The 20,198-nt window shown below is 34.7% G+C and overlaps 1 protein-coding gene across 8 annotated transcripts in view; it reads left to right on the top strand.

Moving 5' to 3' along the window:
- tncb (tenascin Cb) overlaps positions 1 to 20,198 on the top strand; it is a 129,666-nt gene that overhangs the window by 89,215 nt on the left and 20,253 nt on the right. For 5 of the 8 annotated variants that reach the window (XM_021475994.3, XM_073949757.1, XM_073949756.1 and 2 more), the window contains 6 exons: positions 574 to 727; positions 5,550 to 5,819; positions 8,734 to 8,919; positions 11,242 to 11,331; positions 13,663 to 13,926; positions 17,842 to 18,117. In XM_021475994.3, the coding sequence (XP_021331669.1) occupies positions 574 to 727; positions 5,550 to 5,819; positions 8,734 to 8,919; positions 11,242 to 11,331; positions 13,663 to 13,926; positions 17,842 to 18,117 (1,240 nt within the window). The remainder of the gene's footprint in view (positions 1 to 573; positions 728 to 5,549; positions 5,820 to 8,733; positions 8,920 to 11,241; positions 11,332 to 13,662; positions 13,927 to 17,841; positions 18,118 to 20,198) is intronic. The other 3 variants (XM_068221089.2, XM_073949760.1, XM_073949758.1) reach the window with 1 other exon arrangement.

Below are 20,198 nucleotides of genomic sequence, written 5' to 3'. Positions count from 1 at the left end.
GTAATATAAAAGGACCGTTCTGTTTTCAAGCAATAGTAAAAATTGAGAATCTCCCAAGGCGTTCAGTGGAAAATAGCTGAGTGGTGCCACTAAGCAAAAAGCCACTGTCGAAAAGTCTGCGCTTTTGCAAGACAAAACCCTCTGAGAAGCTCCTGGCAACAGTATGCATGACCTTGTGCCACAGAAGTGTTATTGTCTCTGTAATGCTTTATTTTCTTTCTCAAGGGCTTATGCAAACTCCAGAAAACAGCACCATTAGAACATGCAAACCTCCCCTACATCGCTCTTTCAAAACACAGCTTGGCAACCTCATTCACGCATCAAGTTCAGGGATGTCAATGCCAAAATAACCCTCACTGTGAAGTGAAACACTCATCCAAGCAGAATCATCTAAAAAACCAAAGCGTTGCCTCTCAGGACACACTCTTCCCCCTGTAGCTTGACTTTGTTTTTCTTGAAGTTGTTTCTTTGGTGTTCTTTTGTTAACCTAGAGAACCTCTGACCAGCAGATTTTGAGATTTAATATATTCTACAAATCAATTCACTGAAAAAAAAACTGTTTTTGAATGGCAGAAAGAAGAAGATGGAGAGATTTTGAACTCTCTCGCTCCTCCTGAGACCACCTTTGAGCAGTCTGGACTTGGACCTGGACAAGAGTATGAAGTTAAGCTTGAAGTCGTAAAGAACAACACCCGTGGACCCCCAGCCAGCAAGAACGTTGTCACAAGTAAGCAGCTGCCGACTGTAACTAAACTAGTCTGCTGTTTTTCAGAAACTATTTTAGACATTTTAAAGAGACAGGATGTCTTACCAGAAATGAGAAAGTTCAGTCAGCGGTTTACACAAATTAGCAGTTATTTTTTTATATTTTGAACCAGTGCTCAGTCCTGGCCTAGTTTATGTCCAACCTGACAAAACACGTTTGCTTGGAGGGTTTTAGTAAACCTGAAGCCATTGATTAGCTGGTTTTGATGTGTAGAAATTGAGCAGGAGCTGAGCTCTCGAGGACGATTGCTTTCAAGGATTGAACACCTCTAATTCAGTGACTAGCAATGTATTTTATAAGATTTTACATCTTTACCATGTGTTTTACTACACTTTATCAACTAAAACTTATAAGCCTACACAAAATGTCAGACATTAGGAGTGTTAATTTGACTGACTTACTGACTGACTGACTGACTGACTGACTGACTGACTGACTGACTGACTGACTGAGACAGACAGACAGACAGACAGACAGACTTTGGTGAGGTTTTGCAACTACCAGAGCAGAAACAAAAGGCTTCTGATCACTACATAATACAGTTAAAATTTTACTAACTTATTACAGAATATTAGATAAACAGATGAGAAAAGTCCCGTAAATAAACACGCCTATTGATTCTTCCCTCAAAGAAATCAGCAAAGTAGTCAAAAGTAAGCAAAAAAAATAATAAATAAATTACAACACCTTATGTAAACATGAATGTGTCTCTCTCATCTAAAATCAGGAACCTTAACCAAATCAGGTGTACAGGTAAGGCAGTGCCTTAGTTGCCCCCTGACAATATACTGGAACAAAGTATTTCTCTCTTCAAAATGTCAGACATTAGGATTGATTGATTGATTGATTGATTGATTGATTGATTGATTGATTGATTGATTGATTGATTGATTGATTGATTGATTGATTGATTGATTGATTGATTGATTTTACAAAATGAGGGATATAACAAATGATTCATGATAAAGAGGTAAATAATTATGAAACATGCTAGATGTGTAGAGTATGTTTAGAGAGCTAAAGTTAGAGTAAAAATGACCAGAAAAATACATTTAAAATAAATAAAAAATGTTACAATATTAAATGGGTAATAAAGTATATGTAAAAATGTAATTATTAAACATTTAATAATGTATGTTTTAATAGTTTTTAAACGTCCTGTTTAATAGTAGCTTAAATATCATCTTTAAGGTCTTACTGATAAAATTTATTCATATCTTTTTCATTTGATAATTGTATATTGGAATGCATCAAATTCCTATATAAATATGAAAGTTTTTATTTATTTATTTTAATATGGACATCACAAGTACACTGGACAACCAAATGCATTTGTTTACGTGTTTTAGCAGACTTGCTAATTCTCAACACCTGTTCACAGAAGGCTTGACCTAAAATAAAAATAAAATAGACACATATACACTATTATAAACATTAAAACACATTATAAACACATTAACATTATAATGATTTACATACAATTGCTATAAGTAAAAAGCAAAGGCGGCATGATCAACAAACTTATACACTTTATAACCCAAAAAGTTAAGCCAACTTAAACCATTTGAGAAAACCGATTGCAATAAACCATTTCAGTTCAAAAACTAATCCTAACTAGTACTGTGAACTTAATCCATTTGAGTAAAAGAAGCAATATGAGCACAAAAACCCAATAAATGAAGAGAACTCAAACAAACTGAGTACTGTAAAACCCAATAAGTTATGGAAACTCAAACCGTTTGAGGAAACAGATTGCTACAAACCATTTGAGTTAAAGAACTGATCTATATGAGTACTGTAAACTAAGGTATTTAATTAAATCTTTACTTTGAAGACTGAGTTCAAAACTCTTTTCAAATGAGTAGAATTAACTTTCAATAGATTTTGAGTTAACTACACTCATTTCATTTGATAAATTTGACTGTTGTGTTTTAAAGTGTAGCAAACTATTTGTGTAAACATTGCTGTTTTGTTTTTAACCACTTTTTAATACACTACTAAAAACATTTATATTACTTTCTAATTTTAGGCTAACAGGTAAATCATCCACAATTTGGTTCCCTCAACAGAGAAAACACAACAGTCAACATTAGCAGTTGCTCATGTGACTCTGTGAGAGGTTTGATGCCTACTGATTTGATCTGAAAACAGCATTAGAGAATGATTATTTAAACATTTCAAAAAACTAAAAAGGTTATGTTTACATAAAACCTCACAATGATGCCATCGCATAGGCTTTAAGTCCATAGTTTTAATTGCTTGTTTATATTACTATAAATTTCCAAATATCAGCTGCATGCAGAAAGAATCATTAAAAGCTTTTTTCCCAAACTTGTACTTGATTGTATGAAAGTGATATTTCCCTTAAATGTTACACTTCAAATATCTTCAATGATTTTCTGAAGAGCCTATTACCCTTGTGACATTTCCTAAACATCCATTTACTTTTATCGCCAGCTTCGTACAGAACATGCTATAGATTATATAGGGAAAAAAGACAAGATTTTCCTCTTATGCTGTCAATTCAAGTAACCAGAGTTCCTTTTCACAACAAGCTGCTCTTGCTGTCTTACAAATGTCTAAAGAGAAATCTCCCAGCATGCTTCTAACGCTCCATCTCCTCCATTTCTTCGACTTGTGCCACATAGGATTTGCATTAAAGGGGGACTAATTGCTGAAAGTGAGTTCTCAGTGTGTGGGAGGCAGCACTCAGAAACATGAGAGATCACTGGTGTTTCCAGCATCTCACATGCACAGATCTGCTCTGAGCTGGAGTGCATTATCTTCAGCTCACATATGTCCTATCAGTTCACGATGCTCCTCCAATTGTGACAAACTGATTTTAGCATTAAAATGAAGACATAAATAGCTGTTTGTATTTTTTGCTCATAAAGAAGCAAGTGTTATTTTAAAATAATACTCTAACGACTTTAATGTTGAAATGTACATTTTATAAAATGTAGATTATAAATGAGTGGTCATCATATTTAGAGGTCTGTGACAACAAAAAGTCTAAAACAGCTATTTATTTACTTTATTGACTTTATGATTACGTTTAACGTTTGACTTAATTTACTTTACTATTTAACAACAAAGTTACAATATAAAAAATAACGCAATTTAATAATAATATTAACAACAACATATTATTATTATTATTATTATTATTTATTATTATTATTATTATTATTATTATTATTATTATTATTATTCATTCATTCATTCATTTTCCTTCGGCTAAGTCCCTTTGTTTTATAAGGGGATGCCACAGCGGAATGAACCACAAGTTATCCAACATATGTTTTACGTAGCAGATGACCTTCCAGCTTTTTTTACCCAACATTGGGAAAAACCCATATACTTTCGCATTCACACAAACATACACTTTGGCCAATTTAGGTTATTCAATTCACTTATAGCGCATATCTTTGGACTGTGGGGGAAACCGGAGGGAACCCATGCAAACACAGGGAGAACACGCAGACTCCACACAGAAATATTACAACCTAAGTTATTTAGAAGTATAAGAAGTGGTTTAACTTAAATCAATAATAATAATAATAATAATAATAATAACTGTTATTTATAATTATTATAATTATTATTATTGTTGTTGTTGTAATGGTAACATATAGTATATTGATCTATATATACAAAAATTTAGATTATGATATTTTAGGCTGGTAATTATCATATTTAGAGGTTCTTAACATCAGAAAAATGTACAAAAGCTTTTTGTTAGACATTATTTACATTATTTGCAAAAAAAAAATATTTACACTTATTTACTCTTTAATAGAAAAATAGAAAGAGTAATTAACTGAAGAAAATGAATAAAAAATATTAACACTTATTTACAAAAAATATTTATATTTTTAGCTGAGGCTACAGTTAAGTCAAATAATCATCATATTTAGATCTGCTTGACATCAAAGAATGCATTCCAGTTAGATCATTATTTATAATAGATATTTTATAAATAAAATTATTATTATTATTTACTAACAATAAATATAAATAAACAAATACATATAAATAAATTTAGTGCATCAATACAAAAATATATATAATACAATATTTTATATTATATATAAATTTATTTATGGGTGGTACGGTGGCGCAGTGGGTCGTACTGTCGCCTCACAGCAAGGTGGAGTTTGCATGTTCTCCCCGTGTTCACGTGGATTTCTTCCAGGTGCTCCAGTTTGCCCCACAGGTCCAAAACACATGCACCATAGGTGAATTGGGTAAGCTAAATTGGTTGTAGAGTATGTGTGTGAATGCATGAGTGTATGGGTGTTTCCCAGTACTGGGTTGCAGCTGGAAGGGCATCCGCTGTGTAAAACATATGCTGGATAAGTTGGCAATTCATTCTGCTTGTGGCGACCCCTGATTAATTAAGGGACTAAGCCAAAAAGAAAATGAATGAATGAATGAATGATAGTTTTTATTTTACTTATTTTACTATTTACCAGCTCAGAGACAATATGAAATAAAACCTATTTAATAATGTCTGTATTTAAGTTCAAATTAAGTTAATAATACTGCACTTAGTAATAGTAATATGTATTATGTATTAAAAGTAATATGCGTCTTGCATAGCATAAATGTGTGTGCGTGGTTTTTTTAAATAAGCTATAGGGTAAATGAAGGTGATTGGCATGCATGGAGGTTTTTCCATCTAAAAGTATGCAGCAGCTGTTTTGAGCTCACCTGCTTTTCTATTCTGTGTAATTCTGTGTTTTCCCAGCTGTCTCACACTCTTCTCTCCTCTCATCTGCAGTGATTGATGCTCCTAGCCAGGTGGATGTGCGTGACGTGACGGACACAACAGCCCTGGTCACGTGGCTTCAGCCTGTCGCTCAGGTGGACGGCATCTCTGTTTCCTATGGCCCAAACACAGACTCCTCCGACAGGAACACAATCGAGCTTTCCTCCATAGAAACCCAGTACCATCTGGCTGAGCTGTCTCCTGACACTGAGTATGAGGTCTCTCTTATGGCCCGCCGGGGAGAGATGAGCAGCTTCCCCATCTATGAGACCTTCACAACAGGTATGAACACTTTTTAAGAACTAGAAATGCTTCCAGGTCATCCAAAAATGTATTCTGCTTAAGGCAATGCAATATAAGTGAATACAGTGAGTTGAAAGTTTAAAGGTCCAGTGAAGTGCTTTGATGTGCATTTTATTTTATGTTTATCTGACGTAATCTTAATTGAAAAATGAAGAGAGGGTCGGATATAGAGTAGCTCCTCCCCTTTAAAAAATAACAGCCAATAGTGTAATGTTTTTATCACAGCCGTGATAGAGTGGTTGAGCTCATCAACTCAAGTGCATCAACTGAAAAGCAAATGAGAAGTGTCTTGAAGGAGGCAGGGCATGTCAGATACTAGAGAGCGTTTAATTGGTCAAGATTTGATGAGAAACTAAGTTATGAGGAGACGTGAAAAAAAATTATGAGCTATTTATGCATATCTGACAAACTGTAAGCTTTGAATGTTCATATATAATGTTCATATATAATTATTATAATAATAATTATTATTATTATTATTATTATTATTATTATTATTATTATTATTATTATTAATATAAAACCTTACATTTATATGGTGCTTTTCTGGACATTCAACGCATTTTTGGGGGAATCTACTCATTCACCACTAGCTTGCAACATCCACCTTGGATGACAAGACAGCAGCCATAATGCGCAAGAACGCATACCATCTGATTGGTAGAGAAGAGACAGAGTGATGAAGCCAATTATGATATGGAGATGGTTAGGAGGCAATGATGGACAGAGGCTAGGACCACGGTTTAACGTTTAATCCGAAAGATGGCACTCACTGACAGTATAGAGTCCCCGTCACTATACAGGGCCATTGGTACCCACACAGACCACAGGATGAGAGCCCCCTGCTGGTCTCACTAACACCACTTCTGGCAGCAACCTAGCTTTCCCCTGTGGTCATGCATCCAGGTACTGACCGGGCACAGCCCTACTTAGCTACAGCGGGTGATCATGTGTGAGTTGCAGAGCGCTAGCTGACGGCTTAAAAGTTTGCTAGTTATCCCTAATTTAAAAAAAAATAAAATAAAACAAAAATTACTGGACCTTTAAAAAAGTTTTCAAAAATGTTATAGTTAAATATGCAAATAAGTCATAATTTCGTTAAATAGGCACGACTTTGCACACATTTCTACCCTAAAAATGTAAACACAATTTGAACCTGACCCATAATTCAGAACATGCTATAAAAAGCTAGAACAAACATAAATTTTTACAGCCTATTGCAGTGTATGTTATGTAGGAACATATTCCTTTGTTAAAAACAAAATGATAAAAAAGTTTAAATGAATAAAACTATAAAGTCTGTTGTTATATAAGTGCTAAAGCATATATTTATGGCTCAGTGTTGAAGAAACCCAAATGGATGAATATTTGTTGTAATCAGTGGTGTAAAGTAAGAAATTACAAAAGTACTCAAAGTAGTTTTAAAATCATGTAGTTGTACTATCCCTTGAGTAGTGCTGTCTCGGTACTTTAACTCCACTACTTTCCTTCAACCTGCAGCCACTACTTTATTTAGTAGAAAAATTAGTCCTGCGATTCCTGTCCAATCAAATCGCACATAGAAACTAAATCGCATCATACTGAACAATTTTAAGACATGGGCACTTTTTAAATGCAGCAAACCATTTGGAAGCAATAAAAGTGGCCAAGAAGATGTCTTAAATCTTTACACACAATGACTGTTTAGACCAGGGGTCACCAACCCTGTTTCTGGAGAGCTACCTTCCTGCAGAATTCAGTCCCAACCCTAATCAAACACACCTGAACCAATTAATAGTACCTAATGCAGCACTTGATAATTACAAACAGGTGTGTTTGGTCAGGGTTGCAACTGAAATGTGCAGGAAGGTAGCTCTCCAGGAACAGGGTTGGTGACCCCTGGTTTAGACTGCTTGTCACTGATCCCAGCAGATACACGTCCTAAGACATACTGATATTAGGTTAGATTTAGATCTTCAGGACAATGTTATTTTGACATCCAGTAACGACGTGAAATGACGTTGATTTTTGGTTGTGTTGGAAAGTAACCAAAATCCAACATCGAGCCAACATCTTAGATCAACAACATATTGATGTCAAATACTGACATTTATTCGTCAGGTGTGGCAACCAAAATCCAACGTCCAATAGACGTTATAGTGGTAACATCCACACAATGTCAAGCTTTTACATTATTAGACCGCATTTAGGTTGCATTGGAAAGTAACCAAATGTAACGTCTGTCTGACGTTAATCATTGATGTCGACCTAATGTTGGGTTCTGACGTCAACCCAAGTTTTATTTCCAAACATAATGCAACTTCCCACATCGTTGAGGTACAATGTCAATCTGACATCATGTTGACATCCTTTGCCTGCTGGGATGAAACTGCCAAATAGTCTTAAACAGTTAGAAAATGCTCTACAGAATGTTACGTTTACACACACATGCACAAATTGCATGTAAAGGCATCAGACTTTCACAGCTCAATACTCTCTTGAATAGTTTTAAAAGGACTACTTTTCACACATATTTGAGTATGATTTACAACATATACTTTTACTCGCACTACATTTTTGGCCAAGTAATGATACTTTTTCTTGATTATGATTTTTCTGTACTCTTTCCTCCACTAATTTTAATTGATAAAGAGTGACAAAAGAAACACTTAAAAGTGCATTTTTGATGTTTTTTATACATTAGATTTAAAAAAAAATACTGAAAAGCCAAAAAACTCAAAATCTTAAATGTGACAGGTGCACGAAAAACAGTTTTTGTCTGTAGTTTCTAGCCTTCAGCAGGTGTGTTGTATACTTAGAGCCGCACTGAAGCAGTTTTGTTTGTCTTGCCTCTGAGGATAATTGTACGTTTACAGGAAGCACTTTCTTTCATCCGCATGTTGACGTGTTTTAGATCTGGATTCCCCAAAGCACCTCAAGGCAATTGAGCAGACAGATGAGAGCATAACTCTGGAGTGGAGAAACAGCAGAGCCAACGTCCTCAATTACCGTGTCAAATACGGCCCACTTTCTGGAGGGGAGCATGGAGAGCTGGTCTTCCCCAGCGGCCTGCAAGACACCACTCAGGCTAAGATCACTGGTGAGAGGCCAATCTGAATTACACAATAATCCCTCCTTTGGGATTACAAACCATGTTCAGTACAAACAGTCCATAAAGATTAAAAAAAAGGAAGGCGAAAGAGTAAAGTGAGGTTCTGCCGCAATGCGAACCAGACATTGGAGAAGTTTTCCGTTAAACCCATTTTATTTTATTACCTGAAAACGACCCTTCTGCATGTTCAAGACATTGTTTCCTCATCAAATTAGGAATGTGGTTCTCAGATTTGGCCTGAAATAATGGAAGTCTTTCTGAAAAATTATTGGAATTATTTATTGGAAACTCAGAGATTTAAACAGAGATTTAAACAGGCTAATCTAAAGGGATACTTCCCCCAAATGTTAAAATTCTGTCATCATTTAATCTCTTTTCACTTTTTCTGAAGCTTTTTACTTTCTTTTAAACACAAAAGAAGATCTTTTGAAGAAAGCTGGAAACCTGTAAAGATGTGGAAACTTTCCATGTTGGGGTGAACTATCTTTTTAAATTTGCCTGAACAGGGATAGTAAGAATTTTTTTAATGGCATCCGTGTGCTATTAAAAGAGGCTATTTAAAATATGTTTTACATATTAATAGTCTCCAGTATGTGAACTTGAAACAAAACCTTCCCCTACTTCTTAGTTTGTACATGACAGATGGTTTTCTATCTGAAAAGACTCGTTTTTTTCAAAGTAAAAAAAAAGTGATGATCCTGAGAGTCCCTGTTCCGTTGTCCCGTTCTGTGACTCATGAAATTAAATATTCTAAAATATTGTGTAGTTTAACATTTGAATTATTATATAATAAGTTATATGTATGTTGGTTGACTGTATATATATATATATATATATATATATATATATATATATATATATATATATATAAAATTATGAATAAATTATTTTGTTTATCAATTTATTAAATGTAAAAAAATATTAAATATTTATTACAATTTTTAACAACTGTTTTCTTATTGTCTGTAGTTTTACATTAAATTATTACTCCAGTCATTATTGCTTTTATTACTATTACCATTAATAATAATAGTAATAATAATAATAATACAGTAATTTTTGAAGGATCGTGTGACACTAAAGACTGGAGCAATGAAGCTGAAATCTCATCTTTAAAAACTAGAATAAATGATTAAATTAAATTTCAAACTACTTTTGAACAGTTATTTCATTGTGCAATAACGTTTTACAATTTTACAATTTGTACTGTATTTTTGATCAAATAAATGCAGCCTTGTTGATTAAGATAATCATATTTTAAAACATTTCAAAATCATACTGATTCCAAACTTTTGACCGGTGTGTTTGTGTGTGTGTGTATATATACCCACATTCATTTTACTTTTTTATAATAATTCTAGTGATATATATATAGGTAAAAAAAACATTGCTGACTGCAGTTCACTTAATGACCACCGGTGTCGCTAATATTAAGGTTTCTAAATATAGCAGTTATTTCCAAATGAGAGCTTTTGTTTTAATGACGTTAAACATTTACACGACTTAGTGGGAATGAGATGCTACCCTTTTTTTTAGGTAACAATGCCTCATTCATATCTTAAATGAAGTAACACTGGTGCTTCAATGTGAAAATCCCAGGAAAAGTGCTGGCTTTCTTCCTAACAGCAACACTCCTATTGTACACTTGTGCTTTGAGGCAATCTCCAGTGCTAATTCTTATTCTCTACAACCATGTGTTACCGCAAGCAGGGATTATCATGGCTGGGAGAAAAAATATATTCAAAATGGATAATAGATTCTTTGTCTGGTTTGCTCCTTTGTCCTTGGGAGGCCTGTTCGCTGTAAATAAGGCGGACGATCTGTTCAGCTAATAACGCAGAGTCTCTTTCACACACACATACACATCTCACTAGTTGTCTCTTTCACACAGTTATTATCTGTAATTGCCGTCACGCCTGTGATTTTATTGATAATGAGCTTCCTCTGCATTACGCGTAATTTCATGCTGGAGGACTCCAGCACAGTGACCTCTGCAGGAGCCAATACAGGCATTAAGAGGGGTAAAGTGTGGGATTTGGGCTAAGGGCTCTTGTGAATGGGGGTGTGGGGATTTGAGAATCTCTTGTATGATGGTAAATATTGTTTCTGGCCTGTGGAGAAGCTCTTTGATGCGGCAACCTAAAGGCATTAGATTGATATGGCGCGCAGATGAAATTAAAACCTCACAGTGGCGAGTACAAAAAATAATTGCCTTCTGTGGAGGGTCCAAAAATAACTAATGTGAGAGAATAATGGTTTCGTTTTTGCTTAATGATTTAAGAGTAAGGAATCTGTTGGGCTTTTTCTTAGGCCTCAGGCCTGGGACTGAATATGGAATGGGAGTGACTTCAATCAAGGAAGAGCGTGAGAGTTTGCCTGCTACGACCAACGCTGTGACTGGTAAGACTTAACAGAAGCGACAATAGCTGTTCTATTTACATATTGAATGTGTATGTGATTGTCTTGTTTTCTTTTATGATGCTCGAGTGAATTCTGAATGGAATTGTAATTTAGAACAAAGATTAATATACTGACTGTAATCAGGGGTGGATTTAACCAATAAGTATGCCCACACGCAATCTGCGAACGCAGAGTTCCAAAGAATTTCGCAGATTTTTAGCCCATCATTGATTCTGTTTATTTACTTGTGTTAATGTGTGGAAACTTATATTTATTCAGTTTTTTAATAAATTTCAGTAGTATTATTGACTAATATGAAAATGTTAATATAATTTATTCACAATACAGTTTGTAAAGTCATATTGTCTCTCTTTTAGTAGATATATTATATAGAAGACTTGCTTTGTTTACCAAATAAAGTGGATCTAATTGGATTTGCATTGTAGACAATAAATACAAGTTAAAAAGATCTTACGTTTTACTTCATATATTAAGGTTTTAGTTATGATGCTCCCAAAATTATTCCACATAAATCAGCAGATTTGTAACAAAATTCTGCGTAGAAATAGCAAAAAATGTCCACAGATTCCGTCTGGCCCTATCATTATTCAAGGTAAGCAGCCACATAGGGCCCCTGGAAATCTGGAGGCCAGTAATAAATACCTAGAAATTCTAAGTATACCTATAAACTATATATAACATAGTTTTCTACCATTTTTGTGTGGTGAGAGTTCAATAAATGCAATTTTAACTTGATTAAATATTATTCAGTATAAAATCAAATATAATATTATTATAATAATGTAATAATATTATTACAAAGTAAAATATCCACCATGAAGCAGTTCAGCTGTCAAATTGATAAATAAATATTTATTATTTTTAGTTGTAAATTCATTTGGAGAAATCTAATTAATTAAAATGTAGAGATTGCACTAATTTAGTAGAAGATTGAGTGATAAAAAAAGCTATATAAATAAAAATTAAATAAAAGTGGAAAGGGTGAATTTCAGGACTTGGGCCCTATGACTGGAATTAAAATCAAAAATCAAAATCACTAAATCTGCCACTGACTCTAGTAGTGATACTGATGGGTTTGTAAAGAACTTAAAAGTTTGAAAAGCATTATATTAAACATCTGCTGTTGTTTAATTCAAATCTTCTGAAGCCTTTGTGTGACACAGAACAATAATGAAAGTTGTTATAAATTGAAGATATTAATATTCATTATATTGGTTTGTTCATGTTTGGTTTAATTTGAAAACAATTAATTATTTTCAGTTGGATCTAGATGTGCGGTACTGCCAAAAATTACATCTCTATATCTATTTGGATTTTAAATATGATTCATTCACCAAGCAAAAATGGGTTTGGGGTTCATGGGATCAGGGGTTGGGATTCTACAAGCATGTACTTGAACCCATGGCTCATTTGACCTGTTCAAAATTGATTTGATTTATTGATTGATTGATTGATTGATTGATTGATTGATTGATTGATTGATTGATTGATTGATTGATTGATTGATTGATTGATTGATTGATTGATTGATTGATTGATTGATTGATTGATTGATTGATTGATTGATTGATTGATTGATTGATTGATTGATTCTGGAATAAAAAAAAAACTATTTTTCCCTGAGAACTGGTCTGCTCAGGATTTGGTTGGAACTAGTTTCGATGGCCAAACGTAAATTAAAATGTATCTAAATTTGTCTAAAATGTAATTCATGCAATAGTATTACCTGTATCTGTTATACAGGTGTATAAAATCAACAACACATTCACATTCACACTCATTCATTGATATTCAGGAAAACAACACTCTTTGCTTGTGTGACATTACTTTACTGTCAAATTTCATTATGTAAAGCACACACACACAGATAAAAACCCCCATTTAGGCAGTTTTGGCTTCATAACAATTATGAATAATTGTTCAAAATAATTATAAAAGGCATCGCTACTGTATTATATTAGGCCTCATTAGACACTGAATGCTTTGGAACTTTGTATGTTGTTTATTTGTGATAGTGTACACCCCTAGTTGGAAATTTTAAATGAATCATACTGATTCAGTGATCCTATTAGAATGGTTAGCAGTCCCCTGGATTATTAAATGTATTGTGTAGCTTTAACTGACATCAAATATAACAAGCATGCCTATTTACAATATTGCATTATCCTTTGGCATTCTTTTCCAAGTTTCTTGTTATGTTTCCTTAAAAGTTCTTTGGTGGTATTCAGAAGAAATTGAGGGTGGTTAAATGATGACTAAATTGCCAATTTAACAAACTAATCTTTTCATGTCAATTCCCTTGCCTCTTAGATCTTGATCCTCCCAAAGACCTTCAAGTAAGTGAGACCACAGAGACCACCCTGGCACTGGTTTGGAGAAGGCCGGTTGCTAAAATCGACACCTATAGTCTAGTGTTTATACCTGCGGATGGAGATAAAACGGAACTGAAGATACCTGGTGCTGCAAATACCTACATCCTGACTGGCCTGAACCCTGGCATGCTGCACACCATTACCCTGACCGCTGAGAGAGGAAGAAAGATGAGTGCGCCAGCCACTCTATCAGCATCCACAGGTTAGTCTGCATCACTACATTTTCATTTATATGTTTTATGAATGCGTCTTCACATCCACTTTTCTCCTGCTTCTAGAGTGGAAAAAAGCAATAGTGCTTTGGATTGTGAAATCAGCTTTAAAAATTGGTTTTAAATCTGATGGTTTCAGCCATAAACTTTGAAGATGTGAAGGCAGCTCAGGAATATAATATAATATCTTTATTTTCCCTCCTGATGTGTCAATATTTCTTTTGGAGTTTGAAGATACTGTAGTCTTTGTTCTATGACTTGAATGAATCATTTTTAGCTTCCTATCTTGAGGAAACCTCCAAAAAAATCTGAAAAATATTCATATTGTCAGAATGCCACCGTACACGGGAAATGGGTGGCTAATATCCTTATTCTCTGCCCTCAATTGTGGCATGTGGGTTTATTTTATAGCCAAAATCTCTGTGGTTAGGATACATCCACAGTTACCAAATGTTCTTGCTTGGTAATCATTTACTAAAGCCAAAAAGCTATAAAAAATATAGCATCAGTTGTTTGCTTTGGTCGCCAAGGCAAGACAACAGATATAGTGTTTCTCAAGATCCCAAACACACACACACACACACAAACGCACAGAAAGCTCATTCATGTGATAATCGTCAGAGTGAGCCCACTCCCCTTTTGGATTTGCGTGATTTGACCACAATGAACTGTGGGGCGGACTGATAAATAGGACACATGCTGAGCCGCCTGTTAAAATGTTGTCTCTGAAATCACCAGCACTATAATCCCAATGCATTTATTTCAGCAACCATTATCGGCCTTAGACACGGCACACAAACATGGGCATACACTTCCCTCAGACCCAATGGAAACGGGAAGGTGGGGGGCAGGGAGACCTTTAGGTTTGGGGTTTCTTCTGTTCTCTGAATGTCTCTCTGGCATCATTATAAGTGTTTCAGCTTGTAATATGTAGATGTGGAGACTAGAAGGCTGAGACCCTCTCAATGAAAACTCATGAGGATACAACTAGATGGAAAAGAGAGAAAAAAATAAAGTAAAATTATATATATATATATATATATATATATATATATATATATATATATATATATATATATATATATATATATATATATATATATATATATATATATATATTTATATATATATATATATATATAAATATATATATATATATATATATATATATATATATATATATATATATATATATATATATATATATATATATATATATATATATATATATATATATGCACTAAGCACTAAGTTTCATTTTGTTAAGGTATAGTCACATTTACAGAATTAGGTTGAAAAAAAGTGTATTGTAAACAGTCAAGCCAGGCAGTTTTATGTTGATATTTTGTAGGTTGTAAAGAACCAACAAGTTATTGTGGTAAAACTTCATATTAAAGAACACATATTCACTAATAACATTAATTATGTAATTACATTTCAAAAAATTTTTGCTTGTAATTTGAGTACAGAAATGACAGTAAAATATTCACAATTTTCCCTAAAGCTGCGGTCACACTAGAGTTTGAGCATGCAAAATTCTGTTATACAGAGCTGCAAAAAGAGGCGGTATTAAACAAGATGGTTTGACATTAAAAAAATCCAGCGATTGGTCCATATTTTACATTTCTGCCCAGAGAGGTCATGTTTTAAACTTGAATGGTCTCACACTGTCATGTGATACCATTTGGCAGGTCAGAGTTCACCAAGCTTGAATTTTGTAACGCAGCGAACTGTGAAACTTGACACATGAGCTTGCAATTCCGGTCTGATGCATTTGCGTTTGTATCAATAGAAGTCCATGGGGTGAAAAGTCCAGTGTGACCACGGCTGAATTCGAATTTTTCCTCTCTCTTTTAGATTTTGCTTTCTGAACCTTCTGATATGTGTCTTATCACTTAGCTTTAAATGTTCACAATACAGAATGACCATGTAAATTGACCTTTTGACACTATAGTTTAATTCATGCTTCAAAACTTGTTCGGGACCAATCAAAATAAAATAAAAAGTTATCTCCAAAGTAATCTAAAAGCAATCCATACATAATCAGAATATGTTACCTTAAATAAGAAATCTGGCTTTTGTTATTGACTACAACTGTCATCTTAATTATTATCAGTAAGAGACTGCCATATGTAAGATCTCCACCCAGCACAGCTGATAACAGCTAGAGTTTTCTCTCAAAAATAATATATGCAAATGAGCAACTAGTTAATTGAGAATATGTGTTTTAAGTTTTACAATTTTATTAGAGTTTTGCATTCCTTTTAAAGCTGGAAAACTATTTCCAATTCATTGTCAGTTTACCTTGCTTAGTTTTCTATTGAAACGAATTCACCTTTGACGACTGTAAATATGACCAAACATTCATGGTTAGAAGAACCTGCATGTTTTAAAGCTCACATACAGAGGTGAAAAACACAAATGGTTTGCATGCATCTAAAAACAGCTTTATTCATACACCCTTGAGATGTTTGTGGCCTGAGGTCCTCCAAACAATAAAGCCGTTCTTTTATTGTATTTCCTCCGATTTCCATTTGCATGCAGTGAAGGCCACCCCTCAGACATACATGGAGCGCTTGCAGTTAAAGGAACTCTATTGGATAAGTGTACAAAATGAATCAATTTAGCTAAATTTAAGTTCCCATGAATGGCGCGAGATGATCAATGAGTTGTTTTGCTGTTTGACAGCTCAGTATTGTTTCATCTCCAGGTTTCAAAAGCAACAAGCGGCCCTAATGCCTGGGAAGGTCATTCACTTCATCCGCATTGTCTCTCACCCTATTTGCACGCCACGTTTCTCCTCTCTTGAATGTGCATAGACAGGATAATGGTTAGCCCACCGTGCATCTCCAAGCTTTCTGCCCCCTCTTTCCCTGTGAATGCTGACAATGCACAATGATGTTCAATTATAGGTTGCACTGCGCCGCGCTGCATGGCTGCCTCCCATGTTTGAAGTGTTCTGCGTACCTCTGCTCAGGCAGGCTAAGCAGGACCTTCAAAAATTAATGGCTTTTCTCAGGGCCATTAATACCAAAGCTGTCTCAGCAAGCTGGTGCTTGGATGTTAATAGGTTGCGTAGAGAAATGATTGCAGATTTGTTTGTTTATCACTACAACTTTCTGAAAGTTAATCATCTGTTTTCTTTTTCACCATTGCATGAACAGATGTTCAGTTTTAAACAGATGGAGATGAAATTGGTGAAATTAACAAATTGCTTTTTTGTAATTGTAAGAAAGATTATCTGTTTTTTAATTTAATTTAATTTAATTTATTTAATTAATTTAATTTAATTTAATTTAGTTTAATTTAATTTAATTTAATTTAATTTAATTTAATTTAATTTAATTTAATTTAATTTAATTTAATTTAATTTAATTTATTTATTAATCTGGGGTCGCCACAGCGGAATGAACCTTCGTAGCGGATGCCCTTCCAGCCGCAACCCATCTCTGGGAAACATCCACACACACTCATTCACACACACTCATACACTACGGACAATTAAGCCTACCTAATTCAACTGTACCACATGTCTTTGAACTGTGGGGGAAACCGGAGCACCCGGAGGAAACCCACGCGAACGCAGGGAGAACATGCAAACTCCACACAGAAACGCCATCTGACCCAGCCGAGGCTCGAACCAGCAACCCAGTGACCTTCTTGCTGTGAGGTCACAGCACAACGTACTGCGCCACTGCGTCACCTTTTATTTATTATTTTATTTTATTTTATTCAGCTATGCAGTGAAGATTTCATAAATACCTCTTTGTGCCTACGTTTATACATTTGCCTTTAAGCAATGAACACAAACTTAAAAAGAGAATGTCTTAGAAACCAGCCATAGTTTGTTCTTCTCCTGAATGTACCTGTCAAATTAATTATCTTCTGATCTGTTTGTCATCCAGATGAGGAGAAGCCTCAGGTGGGCAACATCACCATCTCTGATGTGTCTTGGGACAGCTTCAGTATGTCCTGGGATCTGGACAGAGGAGAGGTTGAGGGATTTCTGATTGAAGTGTCTGACCCAGATGGCTTATCTGATGGCCAGAACCACACACTGTCTGGCCAGGAGTTCAGCCTGGCTGTCACTGACCTCTCTCCTAGTACTTTCTACAGGGTCACACTGTACGGGCTGTACAAGGGAGAGCTCTTAGACCCTGTCTTTGCCGAAGCCATCACAGGTATCAATACTTGCCAAGTCTTGAGCCAGCTTGGCCATCTTTTTGGCATCTTTTCTTTTCCAGTCTCCTTTGCTTTGCCTCAAACGGCAGTACAGACTAACCTCTTGTCTCTTTTGTGGAGTTCATCACATCACATGGTGAATTGATACTAACACTTTTTTGAATTTTAAGTTATTATAGTATTCATAGTGAATTCATCTCTCCATCATCCATCACTGAAACTTCATCTTATTTTCCACTATTAATATGTGACCATGGATCACAAAACCAGTCACAAGTATATATTATCTGATAGCTAAGTAAATAAGCTTCTCATTGATGTATGCTTTGTTAGATTATTGGAACATTTTTCGGCAAGATCTGAGGGTTCAAATTAATCTAAATACTGAGAAAATCACATTTAAATTTGTCCAGGTTCTTAGTTCTTACCAATGCACGTTACTAACCAGCAATTAAGCCTTTATAGAAGATTACTTCAAATAAAAATGGTTCATTTTGACTCAATATAGTGTGGCTATTCCCACAAATACGTCCATGCAAGACTGGTTTTGTGGTCCAGGGTCACATATAGAAAGTAAGGTAAATATTTAGTAATAGTAAAAACTAAAAAGCCTTAGCCAGTATGACCATTTCCATAATATATAGATATAAATTTATACAAGGCCTGTAGCCAGCCCAGTGAAAAGGGGGGTTCTTTTTTCTCAAAAAGTGGACCTTCTTGCAGATATTCGCATATCACTATTTATGTTTTCCTTTCAATATTTCGATGCTAAAGCTTTAAATAGCACTTTTTAAATAATATAATAATTAACATCATATGTTGCAGTAGTAAAGTAGTATACAAACAGGTTAATCATGTTTATAAGTTATACATATTTAGCTGTGTGGCTTAGGTCAGGTTAATATAAAGGAAATTTGACTGACCTGTAAAGAAAATTTCATGATTCAAATTTAAAATGAAAGTAGCCTGATCCATCATGACATCTCAGAATGAATCTCAGTTTTAGAATAGACCTACTGTCATATATAGTATATGCAGGGCTTGATATTAACACCCGCCAGCCCAAAGCTGGCAACAAGTTGCCAGAGCTGCCTCGTCCCTAAAGATTAGAATTTTAGTTTAAGACAGTTTGTCAATATGCGTGCAAATGTGCTCTTAGAATCAAGAAGCAGCATGATTGATAACTGTTCGCCGAGCAAAAGAAAGCAGGTGAATACCGAATGAGAGAATGATCAGGCACATGGTAAGACACAGGCGATCTTCGCTCACTGACGTTGTGAGTGAGGCAAATCTAATGTAATGCGTGCAAGTGCTTAAAAGCTCCCGTTTCTTTGCGCAAAACAATTGTGCCTGGAAATGCAACTGGTGAAATTGTTTCTCTTTAAAATAAATTGTTAAAAAGTGGCACTCATGCAGCCACGGTTTTGCTGCTTTCAAGAGATCTCCAGGTTTTTTAGCCCAATTCTATTTTTGTACCCCTTCCCTTTGGCCCCTAAAACCAAGTGTGAGGGGGAAGGACTTAAAAAATGTACCCCTAAGAATTGGGACAGCACTACAGCACCTGTAGACATCATCATATGTCATCGCGATCTCTTGCTTCATATGAGATCAGACGATCGTGACTGCTGTAGTTATTCCAGTTGCATTATTTTTTGGTATTTATCTTCAAGAAATCACTGAAGGCATATATCATGTTATCATAATGATATAATGTGGCAAGAAGCTCTTAACTGTACTGTGCATTACAGTGGCCATTTTTATCTATGTAAACACAACAAAAACAACATTAACATTATAGCAGAAGCAGACACTGTAAAAAGCCCATTCCCAGCCAATAGACTTTTCTGACTGGGTATTCGAGTGTCAGAATGTTATAGGACTGTTATAAAGGAGTAATTATTAGGGATAATAGATCCGTTTTTATTTAAATGTATTTTGTTTTTTTTAGCATGGTGGTAAAACATGAACGCAGTTTAGAATATATTAAAACGTGTGCTTGTTTGTTGTAAAAATTCGTAATAATGACAAAAATACTAATTTGTGAATCTCCTGACTACCGGGTGCAGCGATCCGGCCGTTG

Source organism: Danio rerio, chromosome 5, assembly GCF_049306965.1.
Source record: "Danio rerio strain Tuebingen ecotype United States chromosome 5, GRCz12tu, whole genome shotgun sequence".
Classification (NCBI taxonomy): Eukaryota; Metazoa; Chordata; class Actinopteri; order Cypriniformes; family Danionidae; genus Danio; species Danio rerio.
This window is presented reverse-complemented; position numbering and strand designations above follow the sequence as displayed.